The following is a 23,096-nucleotide window of genomic DNA, read 5'->3' on the forward strand; positions in this document are numbered from 1 at the left end:
GAAAGTATTTTGTTCAGTATTCTGGCAGTGATGGGATTGTGTTCTCCACTTGACAAACTATTTTCATATGGTATTTTAATGGCTGGTGAGGCAAAAAGCAAATGACATTTTATGCACATGTTTTAAACTGGTGCAAAATTTTAAAGGAAGATTAATTTGCTTTTTATATGCAAACTAAGCAGGTGAAACAAAGACCATAATGGAAATGTTAATTTTTTTTGTAGAAACAGCACAGTTACTATTGATAGTGTCTGATGGACGAGGTCTGTTCTTGGAGGGGAAAGAGCGAGTTACAGCTGCAGTTGAAGCTGCTCGACACAGCAATATTTTTGTTATCTTTGTTGTGCTGGACAATCCAGACTCTAAGGTAAGTGATAATGAAGTATTGGAATAAAGTAGAGTAGCTTCAATTGAAGTTGAACTTTCACCAGAACAGTGTAATGAATTGAATGGCTTTGTGATGTAATTTCTACAATTCTGTAACCATGAAAACATTTTACACCATTTCTAAATGAGAAAGGGGGGGAGCAGAGAAAAGTGCATATGGTTGAAAACCTGTAAGATTGTACAGTTGAATGAATGAAGAAAATTAGCCTACTATTAGATGTTTAATGCTGCTTACTGATGAGAATATATTTGTGCATTAAAGTGTACCATTATTGTAGCCAGTAAGGCAGATGTTAGTTTTATAACATTAGCTGAGATACTGAGGGAGCATTGAAGGTTACACACCTGCTCTTCTAACTTTGTTAGTCTTCTAACTCTTTGTTTTTGTTTGCACTTTTAGGATTCCATTCTGGACATTAAAGTCCCTATATTCAAGGATCAAGGAGAAAGTCCCGAAATTAAATCATATATGGAAGAATTCCCATTCCCGTTCTATATAATTTTAAGAAATGTGAATGCCCTCCCTGAGACGCTCAGCGATGCTCTCAGGCAGTGGTTTGAACTGGTGACAGCAACTGATCTTTAACACAGTGGAATGCAGAGAGTTGATGCATGTTGCTATGTTGTCCATCGGTATTGCAAATCATTGCACAAGCTGTAATATTTAATGTACTTTTAATGCAGATTAGCCAGCAAGAGAAACCTTTGTTCTGTGACTGAAAATATGATGAGACTGAGTTTATAATGTGAAATGTTCTATTCACATTGAGAACCGTACCACTGTGTTCATGGTGGTTTGTGCCAAAGGCACAGTTTATTATACTAATGTGAGAACCTGTCAGAGGTTTGAGTGTCAGTTGTTGTTGTTTTGTAACATATGCATATTTGTTGCAAATGAAAGCTTTAGTGTGTTGTTTGGAGATAGCTTCATACTTGGAATTGTATTCTTTGTATCTTTTTTGTAGGTCAATAAATCAGTTACTAAAGGCTTGCTGCTATTTGCTTTTTATAGACAGATGTTGGTTCTTTAAATGCCATATCCATTTTAGAGTTAGGAAGAGTTTTGGACCTTGGGACCAGAAACTTCAAATGGCATTCTTTAAGAAATTTGTAGACTCATCTAGAATTATGTCCTGATATTTCATTTAAAATACCAGTGTGTTGAAGGGAGGGGGTGCTGGGGAGGAGAGTGTGTGTGAGAGGGTTGAGGAACCATGCAGTGGAGAACATCTTAATAGCAGTTTGCAACAAATCAGGGGAAAGAGGAAACACAATGGAGAACACTCACCTAGTTGAGGTGTTTCAATTTAGTTCCCAGAGCACTCTGGCTGCTTTGACTGGAAAGATGAAGATCATCCTCTCCTTTTAAAACGCTAATCCTGCGCAACAGAGAAGAGATGCAACCTTGCAATTAAAATTGTGGTCATGTGTAGAAGTCAAACATCATTCTTGTTTGACATCAGCTTGCAGCTGAAAATTGGGGGTTTTATGGCCATTTTTTTTTTCCCAGCTCTTCTCAAAGGAGTTTTTGCAGTTCTTGAAATGCTGGATGTAGAGATGCACAAAATTTCAAGAGGGAAAGACTGCAAGGCACACCAAGCAAAACTTCCATCTTGGTGTTGATCCTTCAAATAGCACCATTTCTAAATACACCATCATTATTCAGCATGGTGAATCTCTGGAATTCTCTGCCCGTTGAAGTGGTGGAGGCTACCTCGCTAAATATTTTTAAGAAGCGGGTTGATGGGTTTTTGATAAGAGAGGGGATTAAGGGTTATGGGGAGAGGGCGGGAATGTGGAACTGAGCCACGACAGATCAGCCATGATCTTATTGAATGGCGGGGCAGGCTCGAAGGGCCAGATGGCTTACTCCTGCTCCTATTTCTTATGTTCTTATTTATCTTTCAGGTGGTAAGGTTTAGAGTTGGAATGTTTCACGAGCATTAAAGGAGGAACATGTGTTGCTTTGCACTATGGCCTAGTTGAATTTTAAAATAAATACTTAAGGTGTTTCATAAAAGTTTAGAGATAAGGGAACTAGCTTCTCAGCTATGCTGATAGAATATCATGAGTATTGATCTTATTGTCACTCGAGAATGTTGCAGATGCAACTTTATATTTGGTTCTAAACAATTAAGCCGAATTGATTTTTTTTGGGCCATTTACCTTGCCTATCCATTCTGATTTTTTTTATGAATACAATTTAAATATAAATGTACAGCTACAGGGAATCCCTAGCAACCAACAACAATAATGTCATTAAGCATGGTAAGCATGCAGTCATACTTTCTGTAAGGAGTTTTAGAACATAGCTATTAATGCAAAATTTCATGTCAAATCAGTGATTTCTAATTCATTTCCATCTGCAACAGTGAACCAATTGGAGCATATTTAACTGTACAGATATTCTCTCAACTCGTCTGGGGCTTTTCTCCAGCTACTTTATTACTACCTTCTGTTTTGCTCTATTGCAATTGACAGTAAAACTGCCAACTTTCATGGTCATCACTGAAACTTAGAACATAAGAACATAAGAAATAGGAGCAGGAGTAGGCCATCTAGCCCTTCGAGCCTGCCCCGCCATTCAATAAGATCATGGCTGATCTGTTGTGGCTCAGTTCCACTTTCCCGCCCTCTCCCCATAACCCTTAATCCCCTCTCTTATCAAGAACCCATCAACCCGCTTCTTAAAAATATTTAGCGAGGCAGCCTCCACCACTTCAACGGGCAGAGAATTCCAGAGATTCACCACCCTTTGAGTGAAGAAGTTCCTCCTCAACTCCGTTCTAAACCGCCTCCCCTTTATCTTGAGGCTGTGCCCCCTAGTCCTACTGTCTTTTTTGAGTGGGAAGAGTCTCTCCACCTCTATCCTATCCATCCCATTCATCATCTTATACGTCTCAATGAGATCTCCCCTCATTCTTCTAAACTCTAACGAGTACAAGCCTAGTTTATTCAGCCTCTCCTCATAGCTCAATCCCCTCAACTCCGGTAACAGCCTAGTAAACCTCCTCTGCACTCCCTCCAGGGCCAAAATATCCTTGCGCAGGTGCGGCGCCCAAAACTGCACACAGTACTCCAGCTGCGGCCTCACCAATGCCCTATACAGCTGCAGCAAGACCTCCCTACTTTTATATTCAACTTACAGCAACCTTTTGGCATTCCTACCTTTACAGGGATTCCCCCATGGTTGGTGTAACAAATTAAGAATCAGGAGGGGCAAAATTCATAGCACAGAGATCACTAGATTTTGTGGCAGCTATTGTTGAGGTGGAAAAACACATACTTCGCAGTTGTTTGCAAACTGACAGAACGTTGTCTACTCTGATTTTATATTTTGCACTTTTTAGCTGAACTATCAAAGCTGTTGTGCAACAGGAAGCAACACAGCTCTTTGTGCTAATAAGTTTAATAATGAATGATGGTAATAGTTGAATGGCACTGTCTTCCTCCCCCCTCCCCCTGCCCCCAGTCTGGTTTTGAATGGTGCAAAAATGCAGATGTGATTTGAGACAAGTGGCAAACCTAGACCAAATAACAGAAAATGCTGAAGAAACTCAGCAGGTCCGATGGTATCTGTGGAGAGAGAAGGGACAGCCAACACTCCGAAAGCTAGTGGCTTTTGCTACCTAATAAACCTGTTCGACTTTAACCTGGTGTTGTGAGACTTCTTACTGAGAGAGAATAAAGCCAATGTTTCTAGCCATCAGGATCAGCCTGACTCCAAACGTTAACTCCACAGAGTGGTACAGTGGTGAGCACTGCTGCCTCACAGCAACAGGGTGACAACACCAGGTTTTAGTCCAACCTATTTATTTGATAATATACTCACGAGCTTTCGGGGTTAGCCCCTTCGTCAGGTGAATGGAGAGTTCTGGCCTCAGACAGAACTCTCCATTCACCTGACGAAGGGGCTAACCCCGAAAGCTTGTGAGTATATTATCAAATAAATAGGTTGGACTAAAGCCTGGTGTTGTCAGACTTTTCACTATGTTTACGCCAGTCCAACGCCGGCATACCCACATCATCACAGCAACAGGGACATGGGTTCAATTCCCAGCTTGGGTCACTGTGCAATCTGCATGGTTTCTGCTGGGTGCTGCAGTTTCTTCCCACACTAAACATGAGCTGACTGGTCATGCTAAATTGCCCTTTAGTGTCAGGAGGATCGGGGCTGGGGTAGGATTGTGGTCCGTGCAGACTCGATGGGCTGAATGGGCTCCTGCACTGTAGGGTTCTGAAATGTTAACGGACCTGCTGAAATTTTCCAGCACTTTGTTTCGAATTCCACATTGCAGTAATTTGCCTCTGCCAGAGTGAATGATGAAGAGCCTAAAAACAGATTATCCAACATTTCAGTGACCATTCGCCGCCTGGGAACATTCAGCCACACCCATCAATCCCTGCCTGTGAGCTCATCAGTGTGCGACGGGCGCTGTGCAGGAAGATGGCGGCGGGCAGGTTACCTGCGGGAGTGTTGAGCTTTAAACAGGTCAGAGAGTCCGGGTCGCGCGGCCGTTCACCCAGCGTTCTAACCCATTACATCACAATGGGAGCGTGTGCCCAGCCCGCGAGAACACAAGAGGCTGCAGCCTCTTTCCTCACAGACACCCAGCTGCTTGCTGCGTGTGCTCCCAGAATTTTGTCCTCCTGTCCTATTCTTGCTGCACCTTCAAGGCTTTTATTCTCATATTCTTCTTTTGCCGAGCCTGACATTTCGCCCGTTTTATTAATTCTTTGCTGTCTCTTAACAAAATTTAACAGCCAGCAGAGCAATGCTGCAGATAACATTAAACAGGACAGTAAGAATCTGGGTTTATGTTTTGACTAAGTTATTCTAACTATTAAGTTATTTGGGACTCTGCCTTTTACACGCATTTTATTGTGCACTTTGTGCAGTGCACATCTCAGGAATTCGGGTTTTTTGAAGGGGTAACCAGAAAGGTAGATGAGAACAGGGCAGTTAATGTGCCAGGCCATTGACAAGGTACCACATGGTAGGTTGTTGCATTAGGCTAAAACTCATGGGATACAGGGTGAGATAGCCAATTGGATACAAAATTGACTTGATGACAGAAGACAGAGGTGGTTGTAGAAGATTGTTTGTCAAACTGGAGGCCTGTGACCAGCCGTGTGCCTCGGACCCGTGCTGGGTCCACTGTTATTTATCATTTATAACTATTTGGATGAGAATTTAGGAGGCATGGTTAGTAAGTTTGCAGCTGACACCAAGATTGGTGGTATAGTGGACAGTGAAGAAAGTTATCTTGGATTGCAACAAGAGCTTGATCAATTGGGCCAGTGGGCTGATGAATGGCAGATGGAGTTTAATTTAGATGTGAAGTGATGCATTTTGGTAGATCAAACCACGCCAGGACTTACTCAGTTAATGGTAGGTATTGAGGAGGGTTATAGAACAAAGAGATCTAGGGGTACAGGTTCATAGTGGAGTCATAAGAACATAAGAAATAGGAGCAGGAGTAGGCCAACTAGCCCTTCGAGCTTGCCCCGCCATTCAATAAGATCATGGCTGATTTGTCGTGGCTCAGTTCCACATTCCCGCCCTCTCCCCATAACCCTTAATCCCCTCTCTCATCAAAAACCCATCAACCCGCGTCTTAAAAATATTTAGCGAGGCAGCCTCCACCACTTCAACGGGCAGAGAATTCCAGAGATTCACCACCCTTTGAGTGAAGAAGTTCCTCCTCAACTCCGTTCTAAACCACCCCCCCCCTTTATCTTGAGGCTATGCCCCCTAGTCCTACTGTCTTTTCTGAGCAGGAAGAGTCCACCTCTATCCTATCCATCCCATTCATCATCTTATACGTCTCAATGAGATCTCCCCTCATTCTTCTAAACTCTAACAAGTACAAGCCTAATCTATTCAGCCTCTCCTCATAGCTCAACCCCCTCAACTCCGGCATCAGCCTAGTAAACCTCCTCTGCACTCCCTCCAAGGCTAAAATATCCTTGCGTAAGTACGGCGCCCAAAACTGCACACAGTACTCCAGCTGCGGCCTCACCAATGCCCTATACAGCCGCAGCAAGACCTCCCTACTTTTATATTCAATCCCCCTCGCGATGAAGGCCAGCATCCCATTCGCCTTCCTGACCACCTGCAAGCTGGGTTTTTGCGACTCATGCACAAGGACCCCGAGGTCCCTCTGCACCGTCGCCTGCTGCAGTTTTTCTCCACGTAAGTAATAATCCTTCCTACCATTATTCCTACCAAAGTGGACTACCTCGCACTTGCCAGCATTAAATTCCATTTGCCATTTCCTGGCCCATTCGCCCAGCCTATCTAGATCCTTCTGTAGACTCTCCCCACCCTCCGCACAATTTGCCTTTCCACCAATTTTGGTGTCATCAGCAAATTTCGACACCCTACACTCGGTTCCCTCCTGCAGGTCATCTATATAAATGGTAAATAACTGAGGCCCCAGCATGAGTGGAGAGAGTGGTGAAGAAGGCATTTGACATGCTTGGCTTCATTGGTTAGAACATTGAATACAGGAGTTGGAACATCTTGTCGAAGTTGTACAAGACATTGATAAGGTTACACTTGGAATACTGTGTACAGTTCTGGTCTCCATAAGATGTAGGAGCAGAATTAAGCCAGTCAGCTCATCGAGTCTGCTCCGCCATTCAATCATGGTTGATTTTTTTTTCATCCCCATTCTCCTGCCTTTTCCTCACAACCCCTGATCCCCTTATTAATCAAGAACCTACCTATCTGTCTTAAAGACACTTATGGACCTGGCCTCCACAGCGTTCTGCGGCAAAGAGTTCCATAAATTCATTACTCTCTGGCTGAAGAAATTCCTCCTCATGTGTTTTAAAGAATCGTCCGTTTAGCCTGAGGTTGTGCCTTCTGGTTCTAGTTTTCCTATTAGCGGAAACGTCCTCTCCACATCCACCCTATCCAGGTCTCGCAGTATTGTCTAAGTTTCAGTAAGATCCCCCCTCATCCTTCTAAACTCTAGACCCGGAATCCTCAACCATTCCTCATACGACAAGCTCTTCATTCCAGGGATCATTCTTGTGAATCTCCTCTGGACACTTTCTGAGGCCAGCACATCCATCCTTAGATAAAGGGCCCAAAACTGCTCACAGTGCTCCAAATAAGGTCTGACCAGAGCCTTACACAGCCTCAGAAGTACATCCCTGCTCATATTCTAGGCTTCTTGACATGAATACTTGCATTTGCCTTCTTAACTGCCAACTGAACTTGCATATTAACCTTAAGATAATCTTGAAAAATGACTCCCAAGTCCCTTTTGTGTTTCTGATTTCCTAAGCATTTTCCCATTCAGAAAATAGTCTATGCCTCCATTCCTCCTTTCAAAGTGCATAACCTCATACTGTTCCACATTGTATTCCATCTGCTACGTCTTTACTCATTCTCCTGACCTGTTCAAGTCCTTCTGCAGCTCCCTGCTTCCTTGGTATGACCTGTCCATCTACAGATCTTTGTATCATGTGGCATGGTGGCACAATGTTAGCGCTGCTGCCTCAACAGCACCAGGGACCTGGGGTTCAATTCCCAGCTTGGATCACTGTGTGCAGTTTGCACATTCTTCCTGTGTTTCCTCCCACATTCTGAACGATGTGCTGGTTAGGTGCATTGACCCAAACAGCCGCTGGACTGTGGCGACTAGGGGTATTTCACAGTAACTTCATTGTAGTGTTAATCAAATCCTTACTTGTGACTAATAAGTAAACTTTTACTTATCATCTGCAGACTTAACAATAGTGCCTTCAGTTCCTTCCTCCAATTTGTTAATGTATATTGTGAAAAGTTGTGGTCTCAACACTGACCTCTCAGGCACACCACTAGTCATCCTATTAGAGAAAAGATATTTTTTAAATTCGAAAGAGTGCAGAAAAACTTTACCAGGATACTACAGGACTTGATGATTTGAGTTATAAGGACTGGGCTATAATAGACTGGAACTTTTTTCCGTGGAGCGTGTGGGTGATCTTACAGAGGTTTATAAAATAATGAGGGGCATAGATTGGGGAAAAGATGTTGACTTACTACCCTAAGGTAGGGGAGTCTAAAACTAGAGGACATAGTTTAGGGTAGAAGGGGAGAGATACAAATGGATCCAGGCAATCTTTTTTTAATCACAGTGGGTGATGAGTGTCTGGAATGAGCTGCTAGAGGCTGGTTTGTCTTTTAAAAAGCATTGAGATGGTTAGTTACATGGGTAAGATGGATATAGAGAGATATGGGCCAAATGCGGGCAATTGGGACTAGCTTAATGGTTAAAAAACCTGGTTGGCAACAACAGGTGGAGCCCATAGGCCTGTTTCCATGCTATAAATCTCTACTTTTAAGTTGGTGGGTCTTCTGCACCTTTACTAATTTGTGCTGCAGCAGGTAACATGATGCAAATTTGGATAAGGAAAATAAACTTCACATTCTATGAAGATATTGTTCCCTAAACTCTTCACTATTGGAATTTCCTCACCTTGAGTGTGGATCTGTCGTTGGCTAATTGGTGGCTTTGATAAATCAGCAATTCCATTTTCATTTTTTGCATGCAACTACCAGGTTGTTAAAAGGCAAACTGGATGGACTTTGGCCTTTTTTCATCTAGCAATTCCTATGGCTTAATTCCAAATGTCCAATCCCTGAGTCTACAAGAATAAAGGAATCCTCAGCAAATAAAAAAATGCAGGGTTTAAATTTATACCTCTGGCACTTGAGTCTTATTGTTGCTAAAGTGAATGCTTGTAAGATAATAAGCAAGAAGGTTGGAATGGATCCAAGGCCCTTTAATCTCTGATACCTCAATTTGAGTTTAGTGTAGATTGATGGAATGAATAAGGAATGTGAGTAAGCTCCTTTTTGAAGAAGAATAGGATTGGTAGGGATAATTTATCAGCACTTCACCTCAGTTTTCACAGAAAAATGTGATGGGAATAAAAGGGCAAAAGAGGATAGTTGTAGATGAGAAAGTATTCATGAAGAAGCCCTGAGCCCCAGTGGCATCCTATGTAGAATGCAGTGAGTAGTCAAGGAAGAAATAGCAGAGATTTTTACTGCATGTGGCATGGTGAATGAGGCTCAATGGACAGTTTTTTTTTCAGAGGAACAATATATGTAGATAGATTGGGGAAGCTGAGACTCCCACCCCCCACGAGAGAAGATTAAGACGAGGTTTGATTAAAGGTGCTCAAAAATCATGAAGGTTCTGGGCAGACGAGATAGAGAAAAACTTCTGATTGGCAAAAGATTGAAAATCAGAGGATGTTACTTTAAGATAATTGGCAAAAGAAGCAATAGCAACTCAAGAACAAACATTTGTACATATCGAGTAGCTAGGATTTGGACTGCACTGCCTGAGAATATGGTGGTAGCAGAATCAGTTGAAACAATTGGATCGTTCCTTAAAAAGGAAGAATTTGCAGGACAGCCTGGAAAAAAATGGGGGTATGGAACTGGATGAGTTTCTCTTGCAGAGAGACAACACAGACATGAGAGGTGAATGGCTTCTCACCATGATTTAATGGGCTGATGGCATCTTAAAATTCCAAGCCTGTCTTTGTTGTGCTGGTTGATTTATAATCATGGTTGCAGTGGCCTCTGATATAAATGATCCAATGAAGGTGCTGTTTTGAGGTTGCATTCAAATCTTATTGGTGCATTAGAGCAGAGCAAGTTTTACTCTACACATTGTCCATGTTTTGTCCTTAGCGTAGATGTCTAAAATGGAAAAATGTGCCTCGGGGATCTTTGCAGGAAGATGAATTTTACACCATCTTTGAAATAAGCGTGTTATTTTGTTTTAGCTCAGCATTGCAAATGTTGGTGTCCGATTATGTGAGTTATCTGTTTTCCAGTTCATGCATCGACAGAAGGTTCTGAGTTTGTACAGGAAGATTTTAAGAGTCATTTATCAGATTCCAAATGAAGGAGATAAACAGTATCTTAAGAATTGGGCAAGAGAAGAATTTAAACGGAATAAAAATGCTACAGATGAAGTAAGTCAGTGCTGAGTAAACAAACTGGCTGCTATAGTGTGTACGTAACTTGGAACGAATGTGTTCTGTTTCCTTGGTCTTCCTCGCTAGAATCTAAGAATACTATTACAGAAGTCAGAGTTAAGTAGAAAAATATTCACTGGATAATGTAATCAAACATTGGAGAAGTGAAACTACAAAATGATCAATATGCTCCAGAGTCTGTGAAATATCTTTTACTGACAAAATATTACGTACACCCGTCACCTCTGAATCAGTTTCAGTATTTAAAATTTGCTGTATTTTGTTATGAACGTATTTTAATTTGAAAATGCAAGTTTATTTACCAAATTAACATTTTATCATTTAACAATCTATCTTTATAATTTAAAACTTGGATTGTTTTCTCAACAAATATGTGAAGATATAGATTCTTTAGTCAGACTTCATTCACTAGAAATCACAGTGCACTTTTACTGCAGAATACTGGATAAGTCTCAGAATCAGACTAAAAAGATGTTAAGAATGTAATGTATTGTTGCTTTGGAAATATAGCAAAGCACAACTGCATATGTGAGAGGAGGAGGAGAGAAGACATTCAAACGGCAAATCAGTTGTTTTAACAGCTCAAGTTTTATAATTATCATTGAAGAATCATAGAATCCCCACAATGCAGAAGGTAGCCATTTAGCCCATCGAGCTTGCACTAATAACAATCCCACTCAGATCCTATCCGCATAACCCCACATATTTACGTTGCTAATCCCCCAGACACTAAGGGGCAATTTAACATGGTCAATCCTCCAAACCTGCACATGTTTGGAGGAAACCAGAGAACCCAAAGGAAACCCATGCAGGCACGGGGTGAATGTGCAAACTCCACACAGACAGCCTCCCAAGGCCAGAATTGAACCTGGGTCCCTGGAGTTGTGAGGCAGAAGTGCTAACCATGTCACTCCAATATCTTGATTGTCTCTGTGTAAATCACACTTGCGAAACACTAGTAAATCAACTGAACAATAATAGAATACTAAAGAAACATACCAGACCTTTTGTTCTCAGTCTTGAGGTGATCTTTCCATTCCCCAAGAAGAACAGACAAGATGCTGGACAATCCTCTAAAAAGATCAATTAACTTATAATGGACGTTATGCTGTGCTCAACTAGGCCAAGTACACAGCTAGACACCTCAGCCCTATTAAATTTCATCTGCCATTGTTCTGTGTTCATATATATTTGGTCCAATACATTTTGTAGCTGTTGATCTGCCTCTACTTATCTGTCTTGATTTAATTTGTGAATTGGACCAGTTTGTATGCACAAGCTAAGTATTGCAGATGCTGGAAATCTGAACTAAAAGCAGAAAATGCTGGAACGCAGCAACATCTTTGGACAAAGAATCCCAAGTTAACAGAACTGAATAACTTTAGAGTCATACGGTGGCAATGCTGACATTGGACTGGGGTGGGCACAGTAAGAAATCTCACAGCAACAGGTTAAAGTCCTAACAAGTTTATTTGGAATCACAAGCTTTCAGAGCGCTGCTCCTTCACTCATTAGAACCACAGCTCATGGTTCCAAATAAATCTGTTGGACTTTAACCTGATGTTGAGAGACTTCCTACAGAGTCAGACAGTGTAGAAAAAGCCCTTCAGCCCATTGAGTCTGCACCAACAATAACTACCACTAAAAGCGAGCTAATCTTATTTTCCTGCACTTGTCCCAAATCCTTGAATGTTTCAAGTGCTCAACTGAATTTTTTTTTTAAAGCTTGTAAGGTTTCCTGCCTCTTTCCTTTCCAGGCAGTGCATTCTAGATTCCCAAGTAAGCAAGTGAAAGTGGAGAGAACTAAACCAGCAATAAAAAAATGAAATGCGTAGGGCCTGAAATTATGATCTAAAATTGTTGAACTCAGTGTTTAGCTGAAAGATGAGTTGCTGTTCCTCAAGCTTGCATTGAGCCTGATTGGAACATTAGAAGGGACAGAAAGGATAAGGTAAGAACATGGTGGAGAATTGAAATGACAAGTGACAGACGCTCAGGAGTCAGATTAATCCCAGTGCCTGATTCCTACCTCTAGTGGGGAAATCCAGCCCCTTAACTCTTTCTCTTTCCACAGATTACTGCAGAGTGGTTCCAGAGTTTCCTGTTTTTATTTCAGATTTTGAGAATCTACAGTATTTTGCTTTTCACATGATATAGTCTGACACTTCAGTGTAGTACAGAAGGGAATGCTGTAAATGTTAACTTGCAACTAAAACAGTATGGCGAGTTCTGCCCATTCATGTGAACATTGAAGACCACTGTGCTATTTGAAAAAGAGCGAGAGAGATGGACCTAATGGCCTCTTTCTGCACTGTAGGGTTTTTAAGAGTTCTCCTGATGTCCAGTCCATTGTTTATCCCTTGAGATCACAAAGATAGATTAACCAATCACTTATCTCTTTCCTAATTGGGTCTTCCTATTCACAAATTGGTTGCCAATTAAATAGCAGTTGCATTTGAGAAGTAAATTGGCTGGCTGCAGAATGTTTTGGGAAGCATGAAAGGGTGTGCATTAATGCAAGTTCCTTCTAGGTGTGTGTAATGGTACTTTTAAAAGCTCTCTCTCTCTATATATAACTAGGGTAAAGTTCCTATAAATCTAGCCAGATCACATACTAAATCTTTCTTAATTATTCCCTACAGGATGTAGTGCGAATGATGTTCACCCATGGAAACCTGCAACTTAAGGAGTTAGAAAAAATGCTTCAATTAACAAAATAAAATACAGCAGCAGTGCCTTGATTTTGGCTAAGATTTTCCTGAACAACGATTCTGCTGAGTCCTGTTTGGATCGTGTACTTTTGACCTTGAAGAAAGGTTACAGGAACATAGGAGTAGGCCAGTCAGCCCATGGAGCCCGCTTCACCATGCAATTGGATTGTGGCTGATCATCTCTCTCATTGCCACTTTACTATGCTACTCCTATTTCTGTTGAACTCATTATGCTCATATCAGTCCTAAATTACCTACTCCTTATTCTGAAACTGCCATCTTGTTCTAGACTCACAAGCCAGCGGAAACATCCTATCTACATCTACCCTGTCACGCCCTGTAAGAATTTAGTAAGTTTGTGAGATCACGTCTTATTCTTGAAAACTTCAGGGCCAAGTCTCCTCTATCTCTCTCTCTCCAAAAAACAATCCTACTATCCCAGCCACACTTGGAATACTGTGTCCAATTCTGGCTGCCACACTACCAGAAGGTGGCTTTGGAGGGAGTACAGAAAAGGTTTACCAGGATTGTGCCTGGTATGGAGGGTATTAGCTATGAGGAGAAATTGAATAAACTGGAATAGTTCTCTCTGGAAAACGGAGGCTGAGGGCGGGGGTGACCTGATAGAAGTTTATAAAATTGAGGTAAGGTGAAGAGTTGGAAGCTTTTTCCCAGGGCAGAAATGACAATTAAAAGGGAGTACAAGTTCAAGGTAAGGGGGGGAAAGGTTCAGTAGAGATGTGCGGAGTGAATTTTTCTTTATACAGAGAGTAGTGGAGGCCTGGATTGTACTGCCAAATAAGGTAGTTGAGGCAGATACATTAGCAACATTTAAGACTTATCTGGATAGGCACATGAACAAGTGGGGTACAGAAGAATACAGGTGGTTAATTTAGGAAGGACAATGTGATCAGCGCAGGCTTGGTGGACCGAAGGTTTGTTCCTGTGCTGTACTGTTCTTTGGATTAGTCAGGTGAAGCTCTGATGCACTCCCTCCATGGCAAATATATCTTCCTTAGATAAAGGGACCAAAACTGTACACACTACACTAGCTGGAGTTTCAGCAGTTGCAGCAAGGCATCTTTACTTCTGCACTCAACTCTTGCAGTGAAGATCAGTGTACCATTTGCCTTTCTAATTGCTTACTACACCAGCAAACTATCTCAGGTCCCTTTGGATGTCAAAACTTCTCAACATTTCAGCATTTAAGAAACACTCTGCCTTTCAGATTTTTTCTATCAGAGTGATAATTCATACTTATTCACATCATATTATATCTGCCACGTACTTACCCACTACTTTGCCTATCCAAATCCCCTTGAAGCCTCATTGCACCCTCCTTGCAACTCTCATTCCCACCTAGTTTTGTAACAAGCAAATTTGGAATTATATTTGGTCCCTGCATCCAAATTGTTTAAATAGATTGTGAACAGCTGTGACCGTAGCAATGATCCTTGTGGTACCCCACTAGTAACAGCCTGCCATTCTGAAAATGACCTATGTATTCTGACTCTGTTTTCTGTCTGTTAATCAATTCTTAATCCATATCTGTATATTATCCCCAATCCCATGTGCTCTAATTTTGTTTACTAGTTCATGTGGGACCTTATCAAAATCCAAATACGTCACATCCATTGGTTCTCCTTTACTTGTGCTACGAGTAACATTCTCAAAAGAACTTCCAACAAATTTATTGCTGAAAAAAATATATTTTATCCAAGTTTTTCCTTGGCAGTTAATTGTCAGTCACTACTAACTGGTGCAGTGCCTGTACCAATCAAGAGTCCACTTGCCAGCCAATCAGCTGTCATTTCATACAGTATAAAGATGTTTCCCTTGACATTGGGTTCTTGCAAATGTCCTAATGAATGCAAGATGAAAAGTTTTAACAAAATGTCTTTTTTCAGCAATGCTCAAGTTCTGTACTACCAAACAGCTATTTAACAGGTTTGTGAAACATGACTTCCCTTTCATAAATCCACGTTGACGCTACCTAATCACATTTTTTTACTAGTTGTCATCACATCCTTTTTAATAGATTCTAACATTTTACAATTGCCATTAAGCTAACATGGTTTGTAGTTTTTTTTTTCTCTCCCACCCTTCGTAAATAGTGAGGTTACATTTACTATTTTTCAGTTTGCAGGAATCTTTCCAGAAGCTAGAATTTTGAAAGAATACCATCAATGCATCCACTATTTCAAAATCCACCCCCATCAATACCTGAGATGTAGCTATCAGATCCATGGGATGCATCAACCTTCAATGCAATTAATTGAATACTTCATTAATACTAATTTCTTTCAGTTTCTTATTTTCACAAGTCCCTTGGTTCTTTAATATCTCTGAGATATTTTCTGTATCTTACTCCATGAAGTAATTGTTTAGTTTCCTGCCATTTCCTTCTCCCAGCGTCAGGGACCCAGGTTTGATTCTGGCCTTGGGTGACTGTGTGGAGTTTGCATGTTCTCCCTGTTTCTGTGTGGGTTTCCTCTGGGTGCTCTGGTTTCCTCCCAGAGGCCAAAGGTGCAGAGGTTTGGTGGATTGGCCGCATTTGGGGGAAGAGGGGTAGGAACCTGGATAAGATAATCCTTCGGAGAATCGGTGGCGTCTTGGTGGGCTGGATGGCCTCTTTCCGCACTGTATGGTTCAACAAAGTGTTTGAGACAGAATATATGCTGAAAGGGTAAATATGTGGGGTTAAGGGGTTAGATCCTGGATGGGATTGTTGTCGGTGCAGGCTTGATGGGCTGAATGGCCTACTTCTGCACTTTAGGGATTCTAATGAATACTGCAAGTTTAAGGAACAATTGAATCACAGGAAGATACAAACGTGAAGTCTTTGTTTTTGGCTTTTGCTGGAGCAGTCAAAAATTAATCCTGCATTCAGAATGCCCTTATTTTTGAGATGTGAATGTGTTGAAATATGACAAAGCAACAGTTAACTGTTGAAAACCACAGGCTTATTAGGTAAGTCAGATTAATGTAAATTCAGATATGATACAGCAATTATCACAGTGTGCTTTTGAAAATGTCTTCAAATTTAGCTGAAATGAGATGCACTTGATATTCTCTCAAATTTTCAGCTTGTCAGAGTTCGAGAAAATGTATTTCGATTTTATAGCTGTTTTATATTATAACATCAGAACAAGTTTTGATTTCCTTAACTGTAAGGTTATGTTCTATCAAGGAATGAGAGTTTTTAAATAATAACTCCTGCTATTTCTTAGCATCTGCCCTCACAGGAGCAATATCAAACAACATCTGACACTAAGCCACATACAGAAACTTTAGAGCTTGTGACTGAGGAGGAGACAAAGAAGTTGAGGGGCTGAGAGAGGGTTCAGGTGGTATTGAGATAAAAACTGGGGCTGCACAGGAGGATAGAATTGCCAGTGTTGAGATGTTTTACCCTGCTCAAGGTGCCAGAGAACTGAGGGCTGCTGCTTTATATAAATTGCAAGTTGTTCTTGTATTCCAATCATATGTCAGTTTAACATTAAAATCATAATTTTGAACAAATGTTGATTTATTTGCTATCCTCTAGGGTCCAACTTCACAGCAGAAGTTCAAGAAAGTCTTTAGCTATACATCCAGACCAATTCATCTATTCTTTACAATCTGGAACGCAGAGGGATTCTTTTAAAAAAAAAACACAATTACGTTTTTTAAAAAGTCATGGGGTACACAGTTGAGGTTGCATCAGGGAACACACTTTACATAAACAGATTTAAATAGTAATGTAGAACAATTACATGCAAACACAGCCAGATAATCAGCTTATTTGATTTAAGAAAATACTGTTTTTATAAAAATGAAATTGCGCAGTGTTTTTCTGTCAGGGTATATAGAAATTACGAACAAGTTTCAGCAATTATAAGTAACTAAACCTACCAGTAAGTAATAGCTACTATTATTGAGACAAACTGTACTATAGTAGCACAATAGACCTTTCTGATGTATTTAAAATGTAAACATGATCAAATGTTATCACAGTATTGCATCTGCTGGTTGCATCCTGAACCTGCTTATTTTATAGTGGAGTTAAATTACTCCCATGTTGAGTGGGAGTTTTACAGTGTTGTAGATCCAAGTGCCTATTGTATTACTAGTAATACAGATTGAAGAGAGACAAATTCAAGTGGCAGTTGTTTTTGGAGTAAAATCAATGGGACAATGGCAATGAGCCTTTTTTTAAAAACGTGTGCATGGATGTGGGCATTGCTGGCTTATTGCCCAGTCTTAATTACGTTAGAGAAAGTGGTGGTGTGCTGCCTTCTTGAACTGCTGCAATTCAAGTCGTGTACGTACAACCACAATTCTGTTAGAGAGGAAGTTCCAGAATTTTGATCTGCCGATAGTTAGGGCACGGTGATTATAGTTTCGTGTGAGGATGGTGTGTGACTTGGAGTGGAACTGACATCTGTTCCCACGCATCTGCTGCCCCTTTTCTGAATTTGGAGAGGTTGTGTGTGCTGTCTAAGGAGCCTTGGTGATTTACAGCAGTGCATCTTGTTGATGGTACACAATCCTGCCATAATACATCAGTTGGGGGGGAATAGGTGTCAACCAAGTGAGCTACTTTGCTCTGGATGGTGTCAAATTTGTTGGAGCTGCATCCAGGTAAGTGGAGAGCGTTTTGTCACACTAATGGTTTGTACATGGTGAGTTACTCGCCGCAGAACTCCCAGTATTTATATCACTGGTCCAGTTCTATTTCTGGTCAATAGTAATGCCCAGAATGTTGATGGTGGGGGAGTCAGCGATGGTAATAGCATTCAATGTCAATACATCATTTGTCAGCATCATTGTATGAAACAGGACAACTCTGACTGCAGCTTATCATTAGGAGTTGGAATTGGATCTAGCTCTGACATCAAGGCATGGGTCCAGGACCACAGCAAGGGGGACCTTGAGTCAGCAATCACTGAGTATTTCATATGGAACTTGGAGGAACATTTAAGCTCCTTTTTGCTCCCACAGAAATGAAGCTGTGAAGAAATGTTTATGGGATGAATTCAAGCAGTCCCTAGTTAGACTTCTAAAGACACAGAACAAATGAGGAGTAAGTTCCACATAACTGATCATCAATTTTGATCTGGACTTTTCAACCAGTGTTAGAAGCTCTATTAACGTAAGCAATATTTGTTTCAAATGGGCACCCATCACAGCAGAAAATGGTGAGATTCCAGTTTGATATCGGATGTGCTTTATGGGAGATCACATATGAAAAATCAACCCTTAAACTCAAAAAAAATCAGCACAGTGAGATTGAGTTTCACTCCACGAACTCCATTCCATGAATAAATAATTCAATAATAACTCAATAATCTTTAAATATCATAGAAGCATTAAGCAATGATTTAAGTGAGTTGTCATTTCAACTGTGATGTTGCAAATTATGTAGAAATTGGTCCACTATTATAAACAGAAGGCAGTTTTACAATGAAAACTTTTCTTACAGTCCAGTGAACATGTAATTTATTAGGACCTACATCCCATGACATGGTAAGACATATCCTGTACACTATATCGTAAGCAATGTTATTTCTAGAAATTAATATATTTTCAAAAATGTACAAAATGAACCAAAGTTTTTAAAAAATCAATACTGTGGTGTACATTTACAACATTTCAATTTTCTAACCAACATTTTGGAGGTCAGCAGTGTACTTCTAACATAGGGGTTAGATTTTAGAAAAGTTTAAAAAGATGAGATACTATAAAGTCAAGTAGTTCATTATGTTGTCAATCTAAATTATAACTAGTACCTTGGGGATGTAGTTTGCATAGCTCCAATATCAGTGACAATATCCACATTCTTCCTCTGCTGCACTGTTCTATGTGTTCATTAGTCAGCCACGCATGTGTTCTCGTGTTTGTAAGCAGGATGTGTAAGCTAAAAGAAAGCAAAGTGCTCAACATTTTCTAGTTACTGAACACGTTGTTGTCATCACTTTGATGGTTTCTGCTTGCATAGTTGTTTCAGTCTCACTTGCTACATTAGCCGCCATTTGATTCTGCTGTCAGTAGGTGATCCTTAAAGGTGGTTAGCAGAATCATCAATTCTTTAAAAACTGAACATTTGTACCAGTTGTGACAAAAGTTAAACTTTGAAAATAGGCTGCACTTTATAATAATCAGGGCTGTAAATTTAGAAGGGTTCATACTGACATCTTTCAAAATTGGCAAGAACATTCAGTACTTCATCTGTACATTTTTTCTTGTTGGTTATCAAGTAATTCTAACTTCTGCTACATTGCATTTGTACACTAACAAATGTGACCGACAAATGTGAGGTGATGCAATTTGGAAGGTCTGCAGAAGGAAAGTATAAATGGTAGAGCTCTTAGAGATAGTAGCGTACAGAGGGATCTTGGTGTGCAGATCCATAGTTCCCTCAAGGTGGCAACTCAGGTGGACAAGGTGGTCAAGAAGGCATATGGCATGCTGGCCTTCATCAGTCAGGTGTTGAGTATAAGAACTTAAAATCATGTTGTAGCTGTATAAGACTTTGGTTAGGGAGCTTTTGAAGTAGTGTGTACAATTCTACTTGCCATGCTACTGGAAGGTTGCTGATGCATTGGAAATAGTGCAGAACAGATTTACCAACATGTTACCTAGCTTGGAGGATATGGACTATGAAGGTTGAACAACTTGGATTGTTTTCATTGGAGGATGAGGGGGGAACCTGATAGAGGTTTACAAGACTATGACAGGCTTGGATAGAGTGGATAGTCAGAGTCTTTTTCTCAGGGTTGAAGGGTCAATTAATCAGGGGCGTCAATTAATAGGTTGGACGTGGGGGGGGGGGGGAGTTTTAAAAGATGTAAGAGGCAAGTTTTTTTTTACACAGAGGGTGGTGAATGGAACGCGTTGCTGGAGGAAGTGGTGGAAGCAGATTCGATAACAACGTTCAAGAGGCGTCTGGATAGATAGATGAATCGGCAGGAAATAGATATGGACTACATACAGGCAAGAAAATATTAGAGAGGCATCCGTGTCAACACAGACCTGGTGGGCTAAAGGGCCTGTTCCTGTGCTGTAATGCTCTTTGTTCTTTTTGGCTGCTGGAATAGCTCTCTGGTCCCCTCAGGCATTTCACACGTTCAGCCTGGTCTCTGCTCCCTCCCTAATGTTATAGCTCCACTCATGTTGAATCCTGCTTCCTGATACCGTGGTTGACAGATTCTGGCTTGTAAATTCTCCCAGTGATGTGTAATTTCCCAATCCAGAGACCACAAACAATGCTATACGAAACCTAGTACATTTTAAAAGGTTCTCTCAAAAATGCTTACTGCCTGATACTGCACAAAACAAACTGTCTGCTTATGCTAATTCCAGTTAAGCTCATGTCTCTTAATAGCAATAGTGGCAATGCCTTCCTCTGGTACCATCGCTCCGGCTTGTCAGCCTTCCTTTCCTTTTTTTTAGAAAACTTAAAGATTGTGGGAATCCGTTTCCAAGAGTAAACCACAGTAAGGTAACATGAGAACTTAAAGCTGAGATTCTTTGAAACTAACTGAGCCAAGAAAAATGGATGTAACAGCCTGAATCACTCACGACATCTTTCAAAAAGTTATTTTAACTTTCTTATGGCCTTCATGTCTCCACATCAGCATTGAATCCTTAATCGGTCATGCGGATGTCCATGTACAAGACCAATCTGATGTAAGGGCTAGAAAACTGCACAGATATAATGCTATAACTTCTCAAACATCAACCCCCTCTCTCCACCTCCCAATGTATTCATGAATTGAAATTCCTCTTCTTGGGTGGGAGATTCCCATCTTGGATACCAAAGTGCTCAGAATATACATATTTGCAACCTTTTGCAAGAGTAACAGTGTACAATACAGATCCACAAGGTCTATCAGCAAGTTTGGTTTTTACATTGTGTAATCTATTTTTTAAATAGATTATGGGGAGGTTCTAGGGTAGAGAAGGATGTCAAAAACTCAGGTTGAATCTGTAGCTTTGGGACCGACAAACTCAAATTATGCATTTTTTAAAATGCTAGTCTCCTTTTAGGTGAAGGCTCACACATACGTTGAGTGAACTGGCATCTGCTAGCTATCCTTCTGCATTTTAGTCCTAAGTTTCTGTAGTTCTTCTTCTAAATTTTCAATCTGCTCCAGCAATGCAACTTTATCCTGATGGGCCTTCTGATCAGCTTGACATCTTGCCTCCTCAATCTTCCTCTCGTACCACTTCTCCATGTGTGTGGAAACTGCCTCAAAAAAGTATTGTGTGATTTCGAGCACAGGTGAGCTCTCTTTGATTTGTGTGCTGGGTTGGTCCGTGCGCAGTGTAGCAGAAAGCACTGTGCTGCCTGGTTGTTGCCTGTGCCTTACGCCAAGAGATTTTTTAGTTTGGGTGCTTTTGTTTTGATTGTATCCTCGAAGTGGATGAACACTCACTGCTTGGTCTGTATTTACCACTGAAGTTTCACTTGAAGTCTGGAATCTTACATGCCCAAATTTGGACAAAGGATGCTCCAAAGGTGATAACTCGTGGGCTGTTTTAGCAGAGGGAGCTGAGTAAACAGCCCTTTCCTTTGGTCTTACAGCTGGAAGAGAAGTTGCCTGGGCAGTGATTGTGGAGGAATTGGGAGCGGAGAGTCCGGGCTGTACTGTTTCTGTGAAAACAAAAATATTATGAGTGACAATCATGATCTCATTCTTAAGTGGTTGTGGTTTCTGGCACCTATCAAAATCCTGACAGTCCATGTATGGTCAGCAAATGGTCTATGCTACATATGGGACCCATTCAGAAGGAAATGAACTGAAGTGTGGTTCAGGATCTCCTAATGTGACAGCCAAAGTAAGAGACCCGAACCTTCAACTATGTCACAACTGCAGAGTGCTGCTCCACCTGTTGCACTGGTTGGGCTGAAATAACACAGGCATAGACACAGCATCTAATTATGTATGTAAGTGGTAGTATAGAATTTGAAAATTGCTGGAAAAAAACATTTTACAAAGCTTTTCATCTTGCACTCATCAGGGCTATTGCAAGAATACCAATGCCAAAGAAACTTCATAATGTATAAGAAAAGAATGCTGATTGGTTGGCAAGTAGACTTTGATTGGTAGAGGCATCGTCATGGAAAATGAAAACAATGTTGACTGACAGTTAACTGCCAAGCATTATTTAAAAAAAAATTAAACCAGGTATTAAGGCATTGCCCTGAGGAATGGCCATCACTTACTTGTTTCAGTGAAACAAGCACAATACATGCACATGTTCTTTCTGTTTGCAAAGAACAGCACGCTAATGTAGCTTCCAGAACAAGCAAATACACCACACTGCAAGCTCTACTGACAGCCTTAAATTCGTTATTAGCTAATTTTTAGCATACTAAGCATTATTCTTTACAATGAGTCCAAATTTGTATCCAGTGTACTTGCTGCTCAACAGGGCCGGGAAGTCTTGATCAAAAGTAAGCTAAAAGAATACTTAACTGGATTGGATAAGAATAATGAGCTGTCATGTGATATATATGACAAGATTCGTCCTCACAGCTCACTGCATATGTGTGGGCTGCCCAAGCCTCATAAAAATGATGTTCCTTTACTTCTTATCTATGACAGGTTCTGCATTAGCATTAATTGGCCAAATGGTTGGGGAAATTGTTGCAACCAGATCTGAACAAGCTTTCCAGATATAGAGTGGAGGATTTCTTCAAGTTTGTGAACACCATACAGGATTTGCATATTTTTAGCAATGCTGTGTCCATATGCTCAATTAACATTGCTAGCCTATTCAACAGTGTTTCACTTAAGGAAGCCATAGATCTTTATGCTATAGCACTGTATCATGATGATCTATAACAAAGTCACAAAATTGTTACAGTGCAGGAGGCCTGTCATGTCTGCACTGGCTCTCCACATGAGTAATGTGATTTAGTGCCATTCCCCTGCCTTTTCCCTGTACCCCTGTACATTGTTTTTATTCAAATAATCATCTAATGCCTCTCCTGAA

General features: G+C 40.7%; 3 protein-coding genes across 6 annotated transcripts in view; 2 read left to right on the top strand and 1 right to left on the bottom strand.

Annotated features, from left to right (window-relative positions):
- Nucleotides 1–1,374, top strand: part of mdn1 (midasin AAA ATPase 1) — a 187,776-nt gene extending 186,402 nt beyond the window's left edge. Inside the window, exons 101-102 of the mRNA XM_080192761.1 lie at nucleotides 225–367; nucleotides 788–1,374. Coding sequence (XP_080048887.1) covers nucleotides 225–367; nucleotides 788–973 — 329 coding nt within the window. The 3' untranslated portion in view covers nucleotides 974–1,374. The remainder of the gene's footprint in view (nucleotides 1–224; nucleotides 368–787) is intronic.
- Nucleotides 1,375–4,822: 3,448 nt separating this feature from the next.
- Nucleotides 4,823–13,142, top strand: lyrm2 (LYR motif containing 2). Its single transcript, XM_080192778.1, has 3 exons — nucleotides 4,823–4,879; nucleotides 10,237–10,377; nucleotides 13,044–13,142. The coding sequence occupies exons 1-3, from the start codon at nucleotides 4,835–4,837 to the stop codon at nucleotides 13,119–13,121; spliced, it is 264 nt and encodes an 87-aa protein (XP_080048904.1). The 5' UTR covers nucleotides 4,823–4,834; the 3' UTR covers nucleotides 13,122–13,142.
- Nucleotides 13,143–16,723: 3,581 nt separating this feature from the next.
- The window catches only part of ankrd6b (ankyrin repeat domain 6b), a 201,692-nt gene continuing 195,319 nt past the window's right edge, over nucleotides 16,724–23,096 (bottom strand). For all 4 annotated transcript variants that reach the window (XM_080192773.1, XM_080192770.1, XM_080192771.1 and 1 more), the window contains one exon: nucleotides 16,724–21,750. In XM_080192773.1, coding sequence (XP_080048899.1) covers nucleotides 21,182–21,750 — 569 coding nt within the window. In that variant the 3' untranslated portion in view covers nucleotides 16,724–21,181. The remainder of the gene's footprint in view (nucleotides 21,751–23,096) is intronic.

The sequence above is a fragment of the Carcharhinus amblyrhynchos genome, chromosome 7 (genome assembly GCF_965287045.1).
Source record: "Carcharhinus amblyrhynchos chromosome 7, sCarAmb.v2.hapA, whole genome shotgun sequence".
In the NCBI taxonomy this organism is placed as follows: Eukaryota; Metazoa; Chordata; class Chondrichthyes; order Carcharhiniformes; family Carcharhinidae; genus Carcharhinus; species Carcharhinus amblyrhynchos.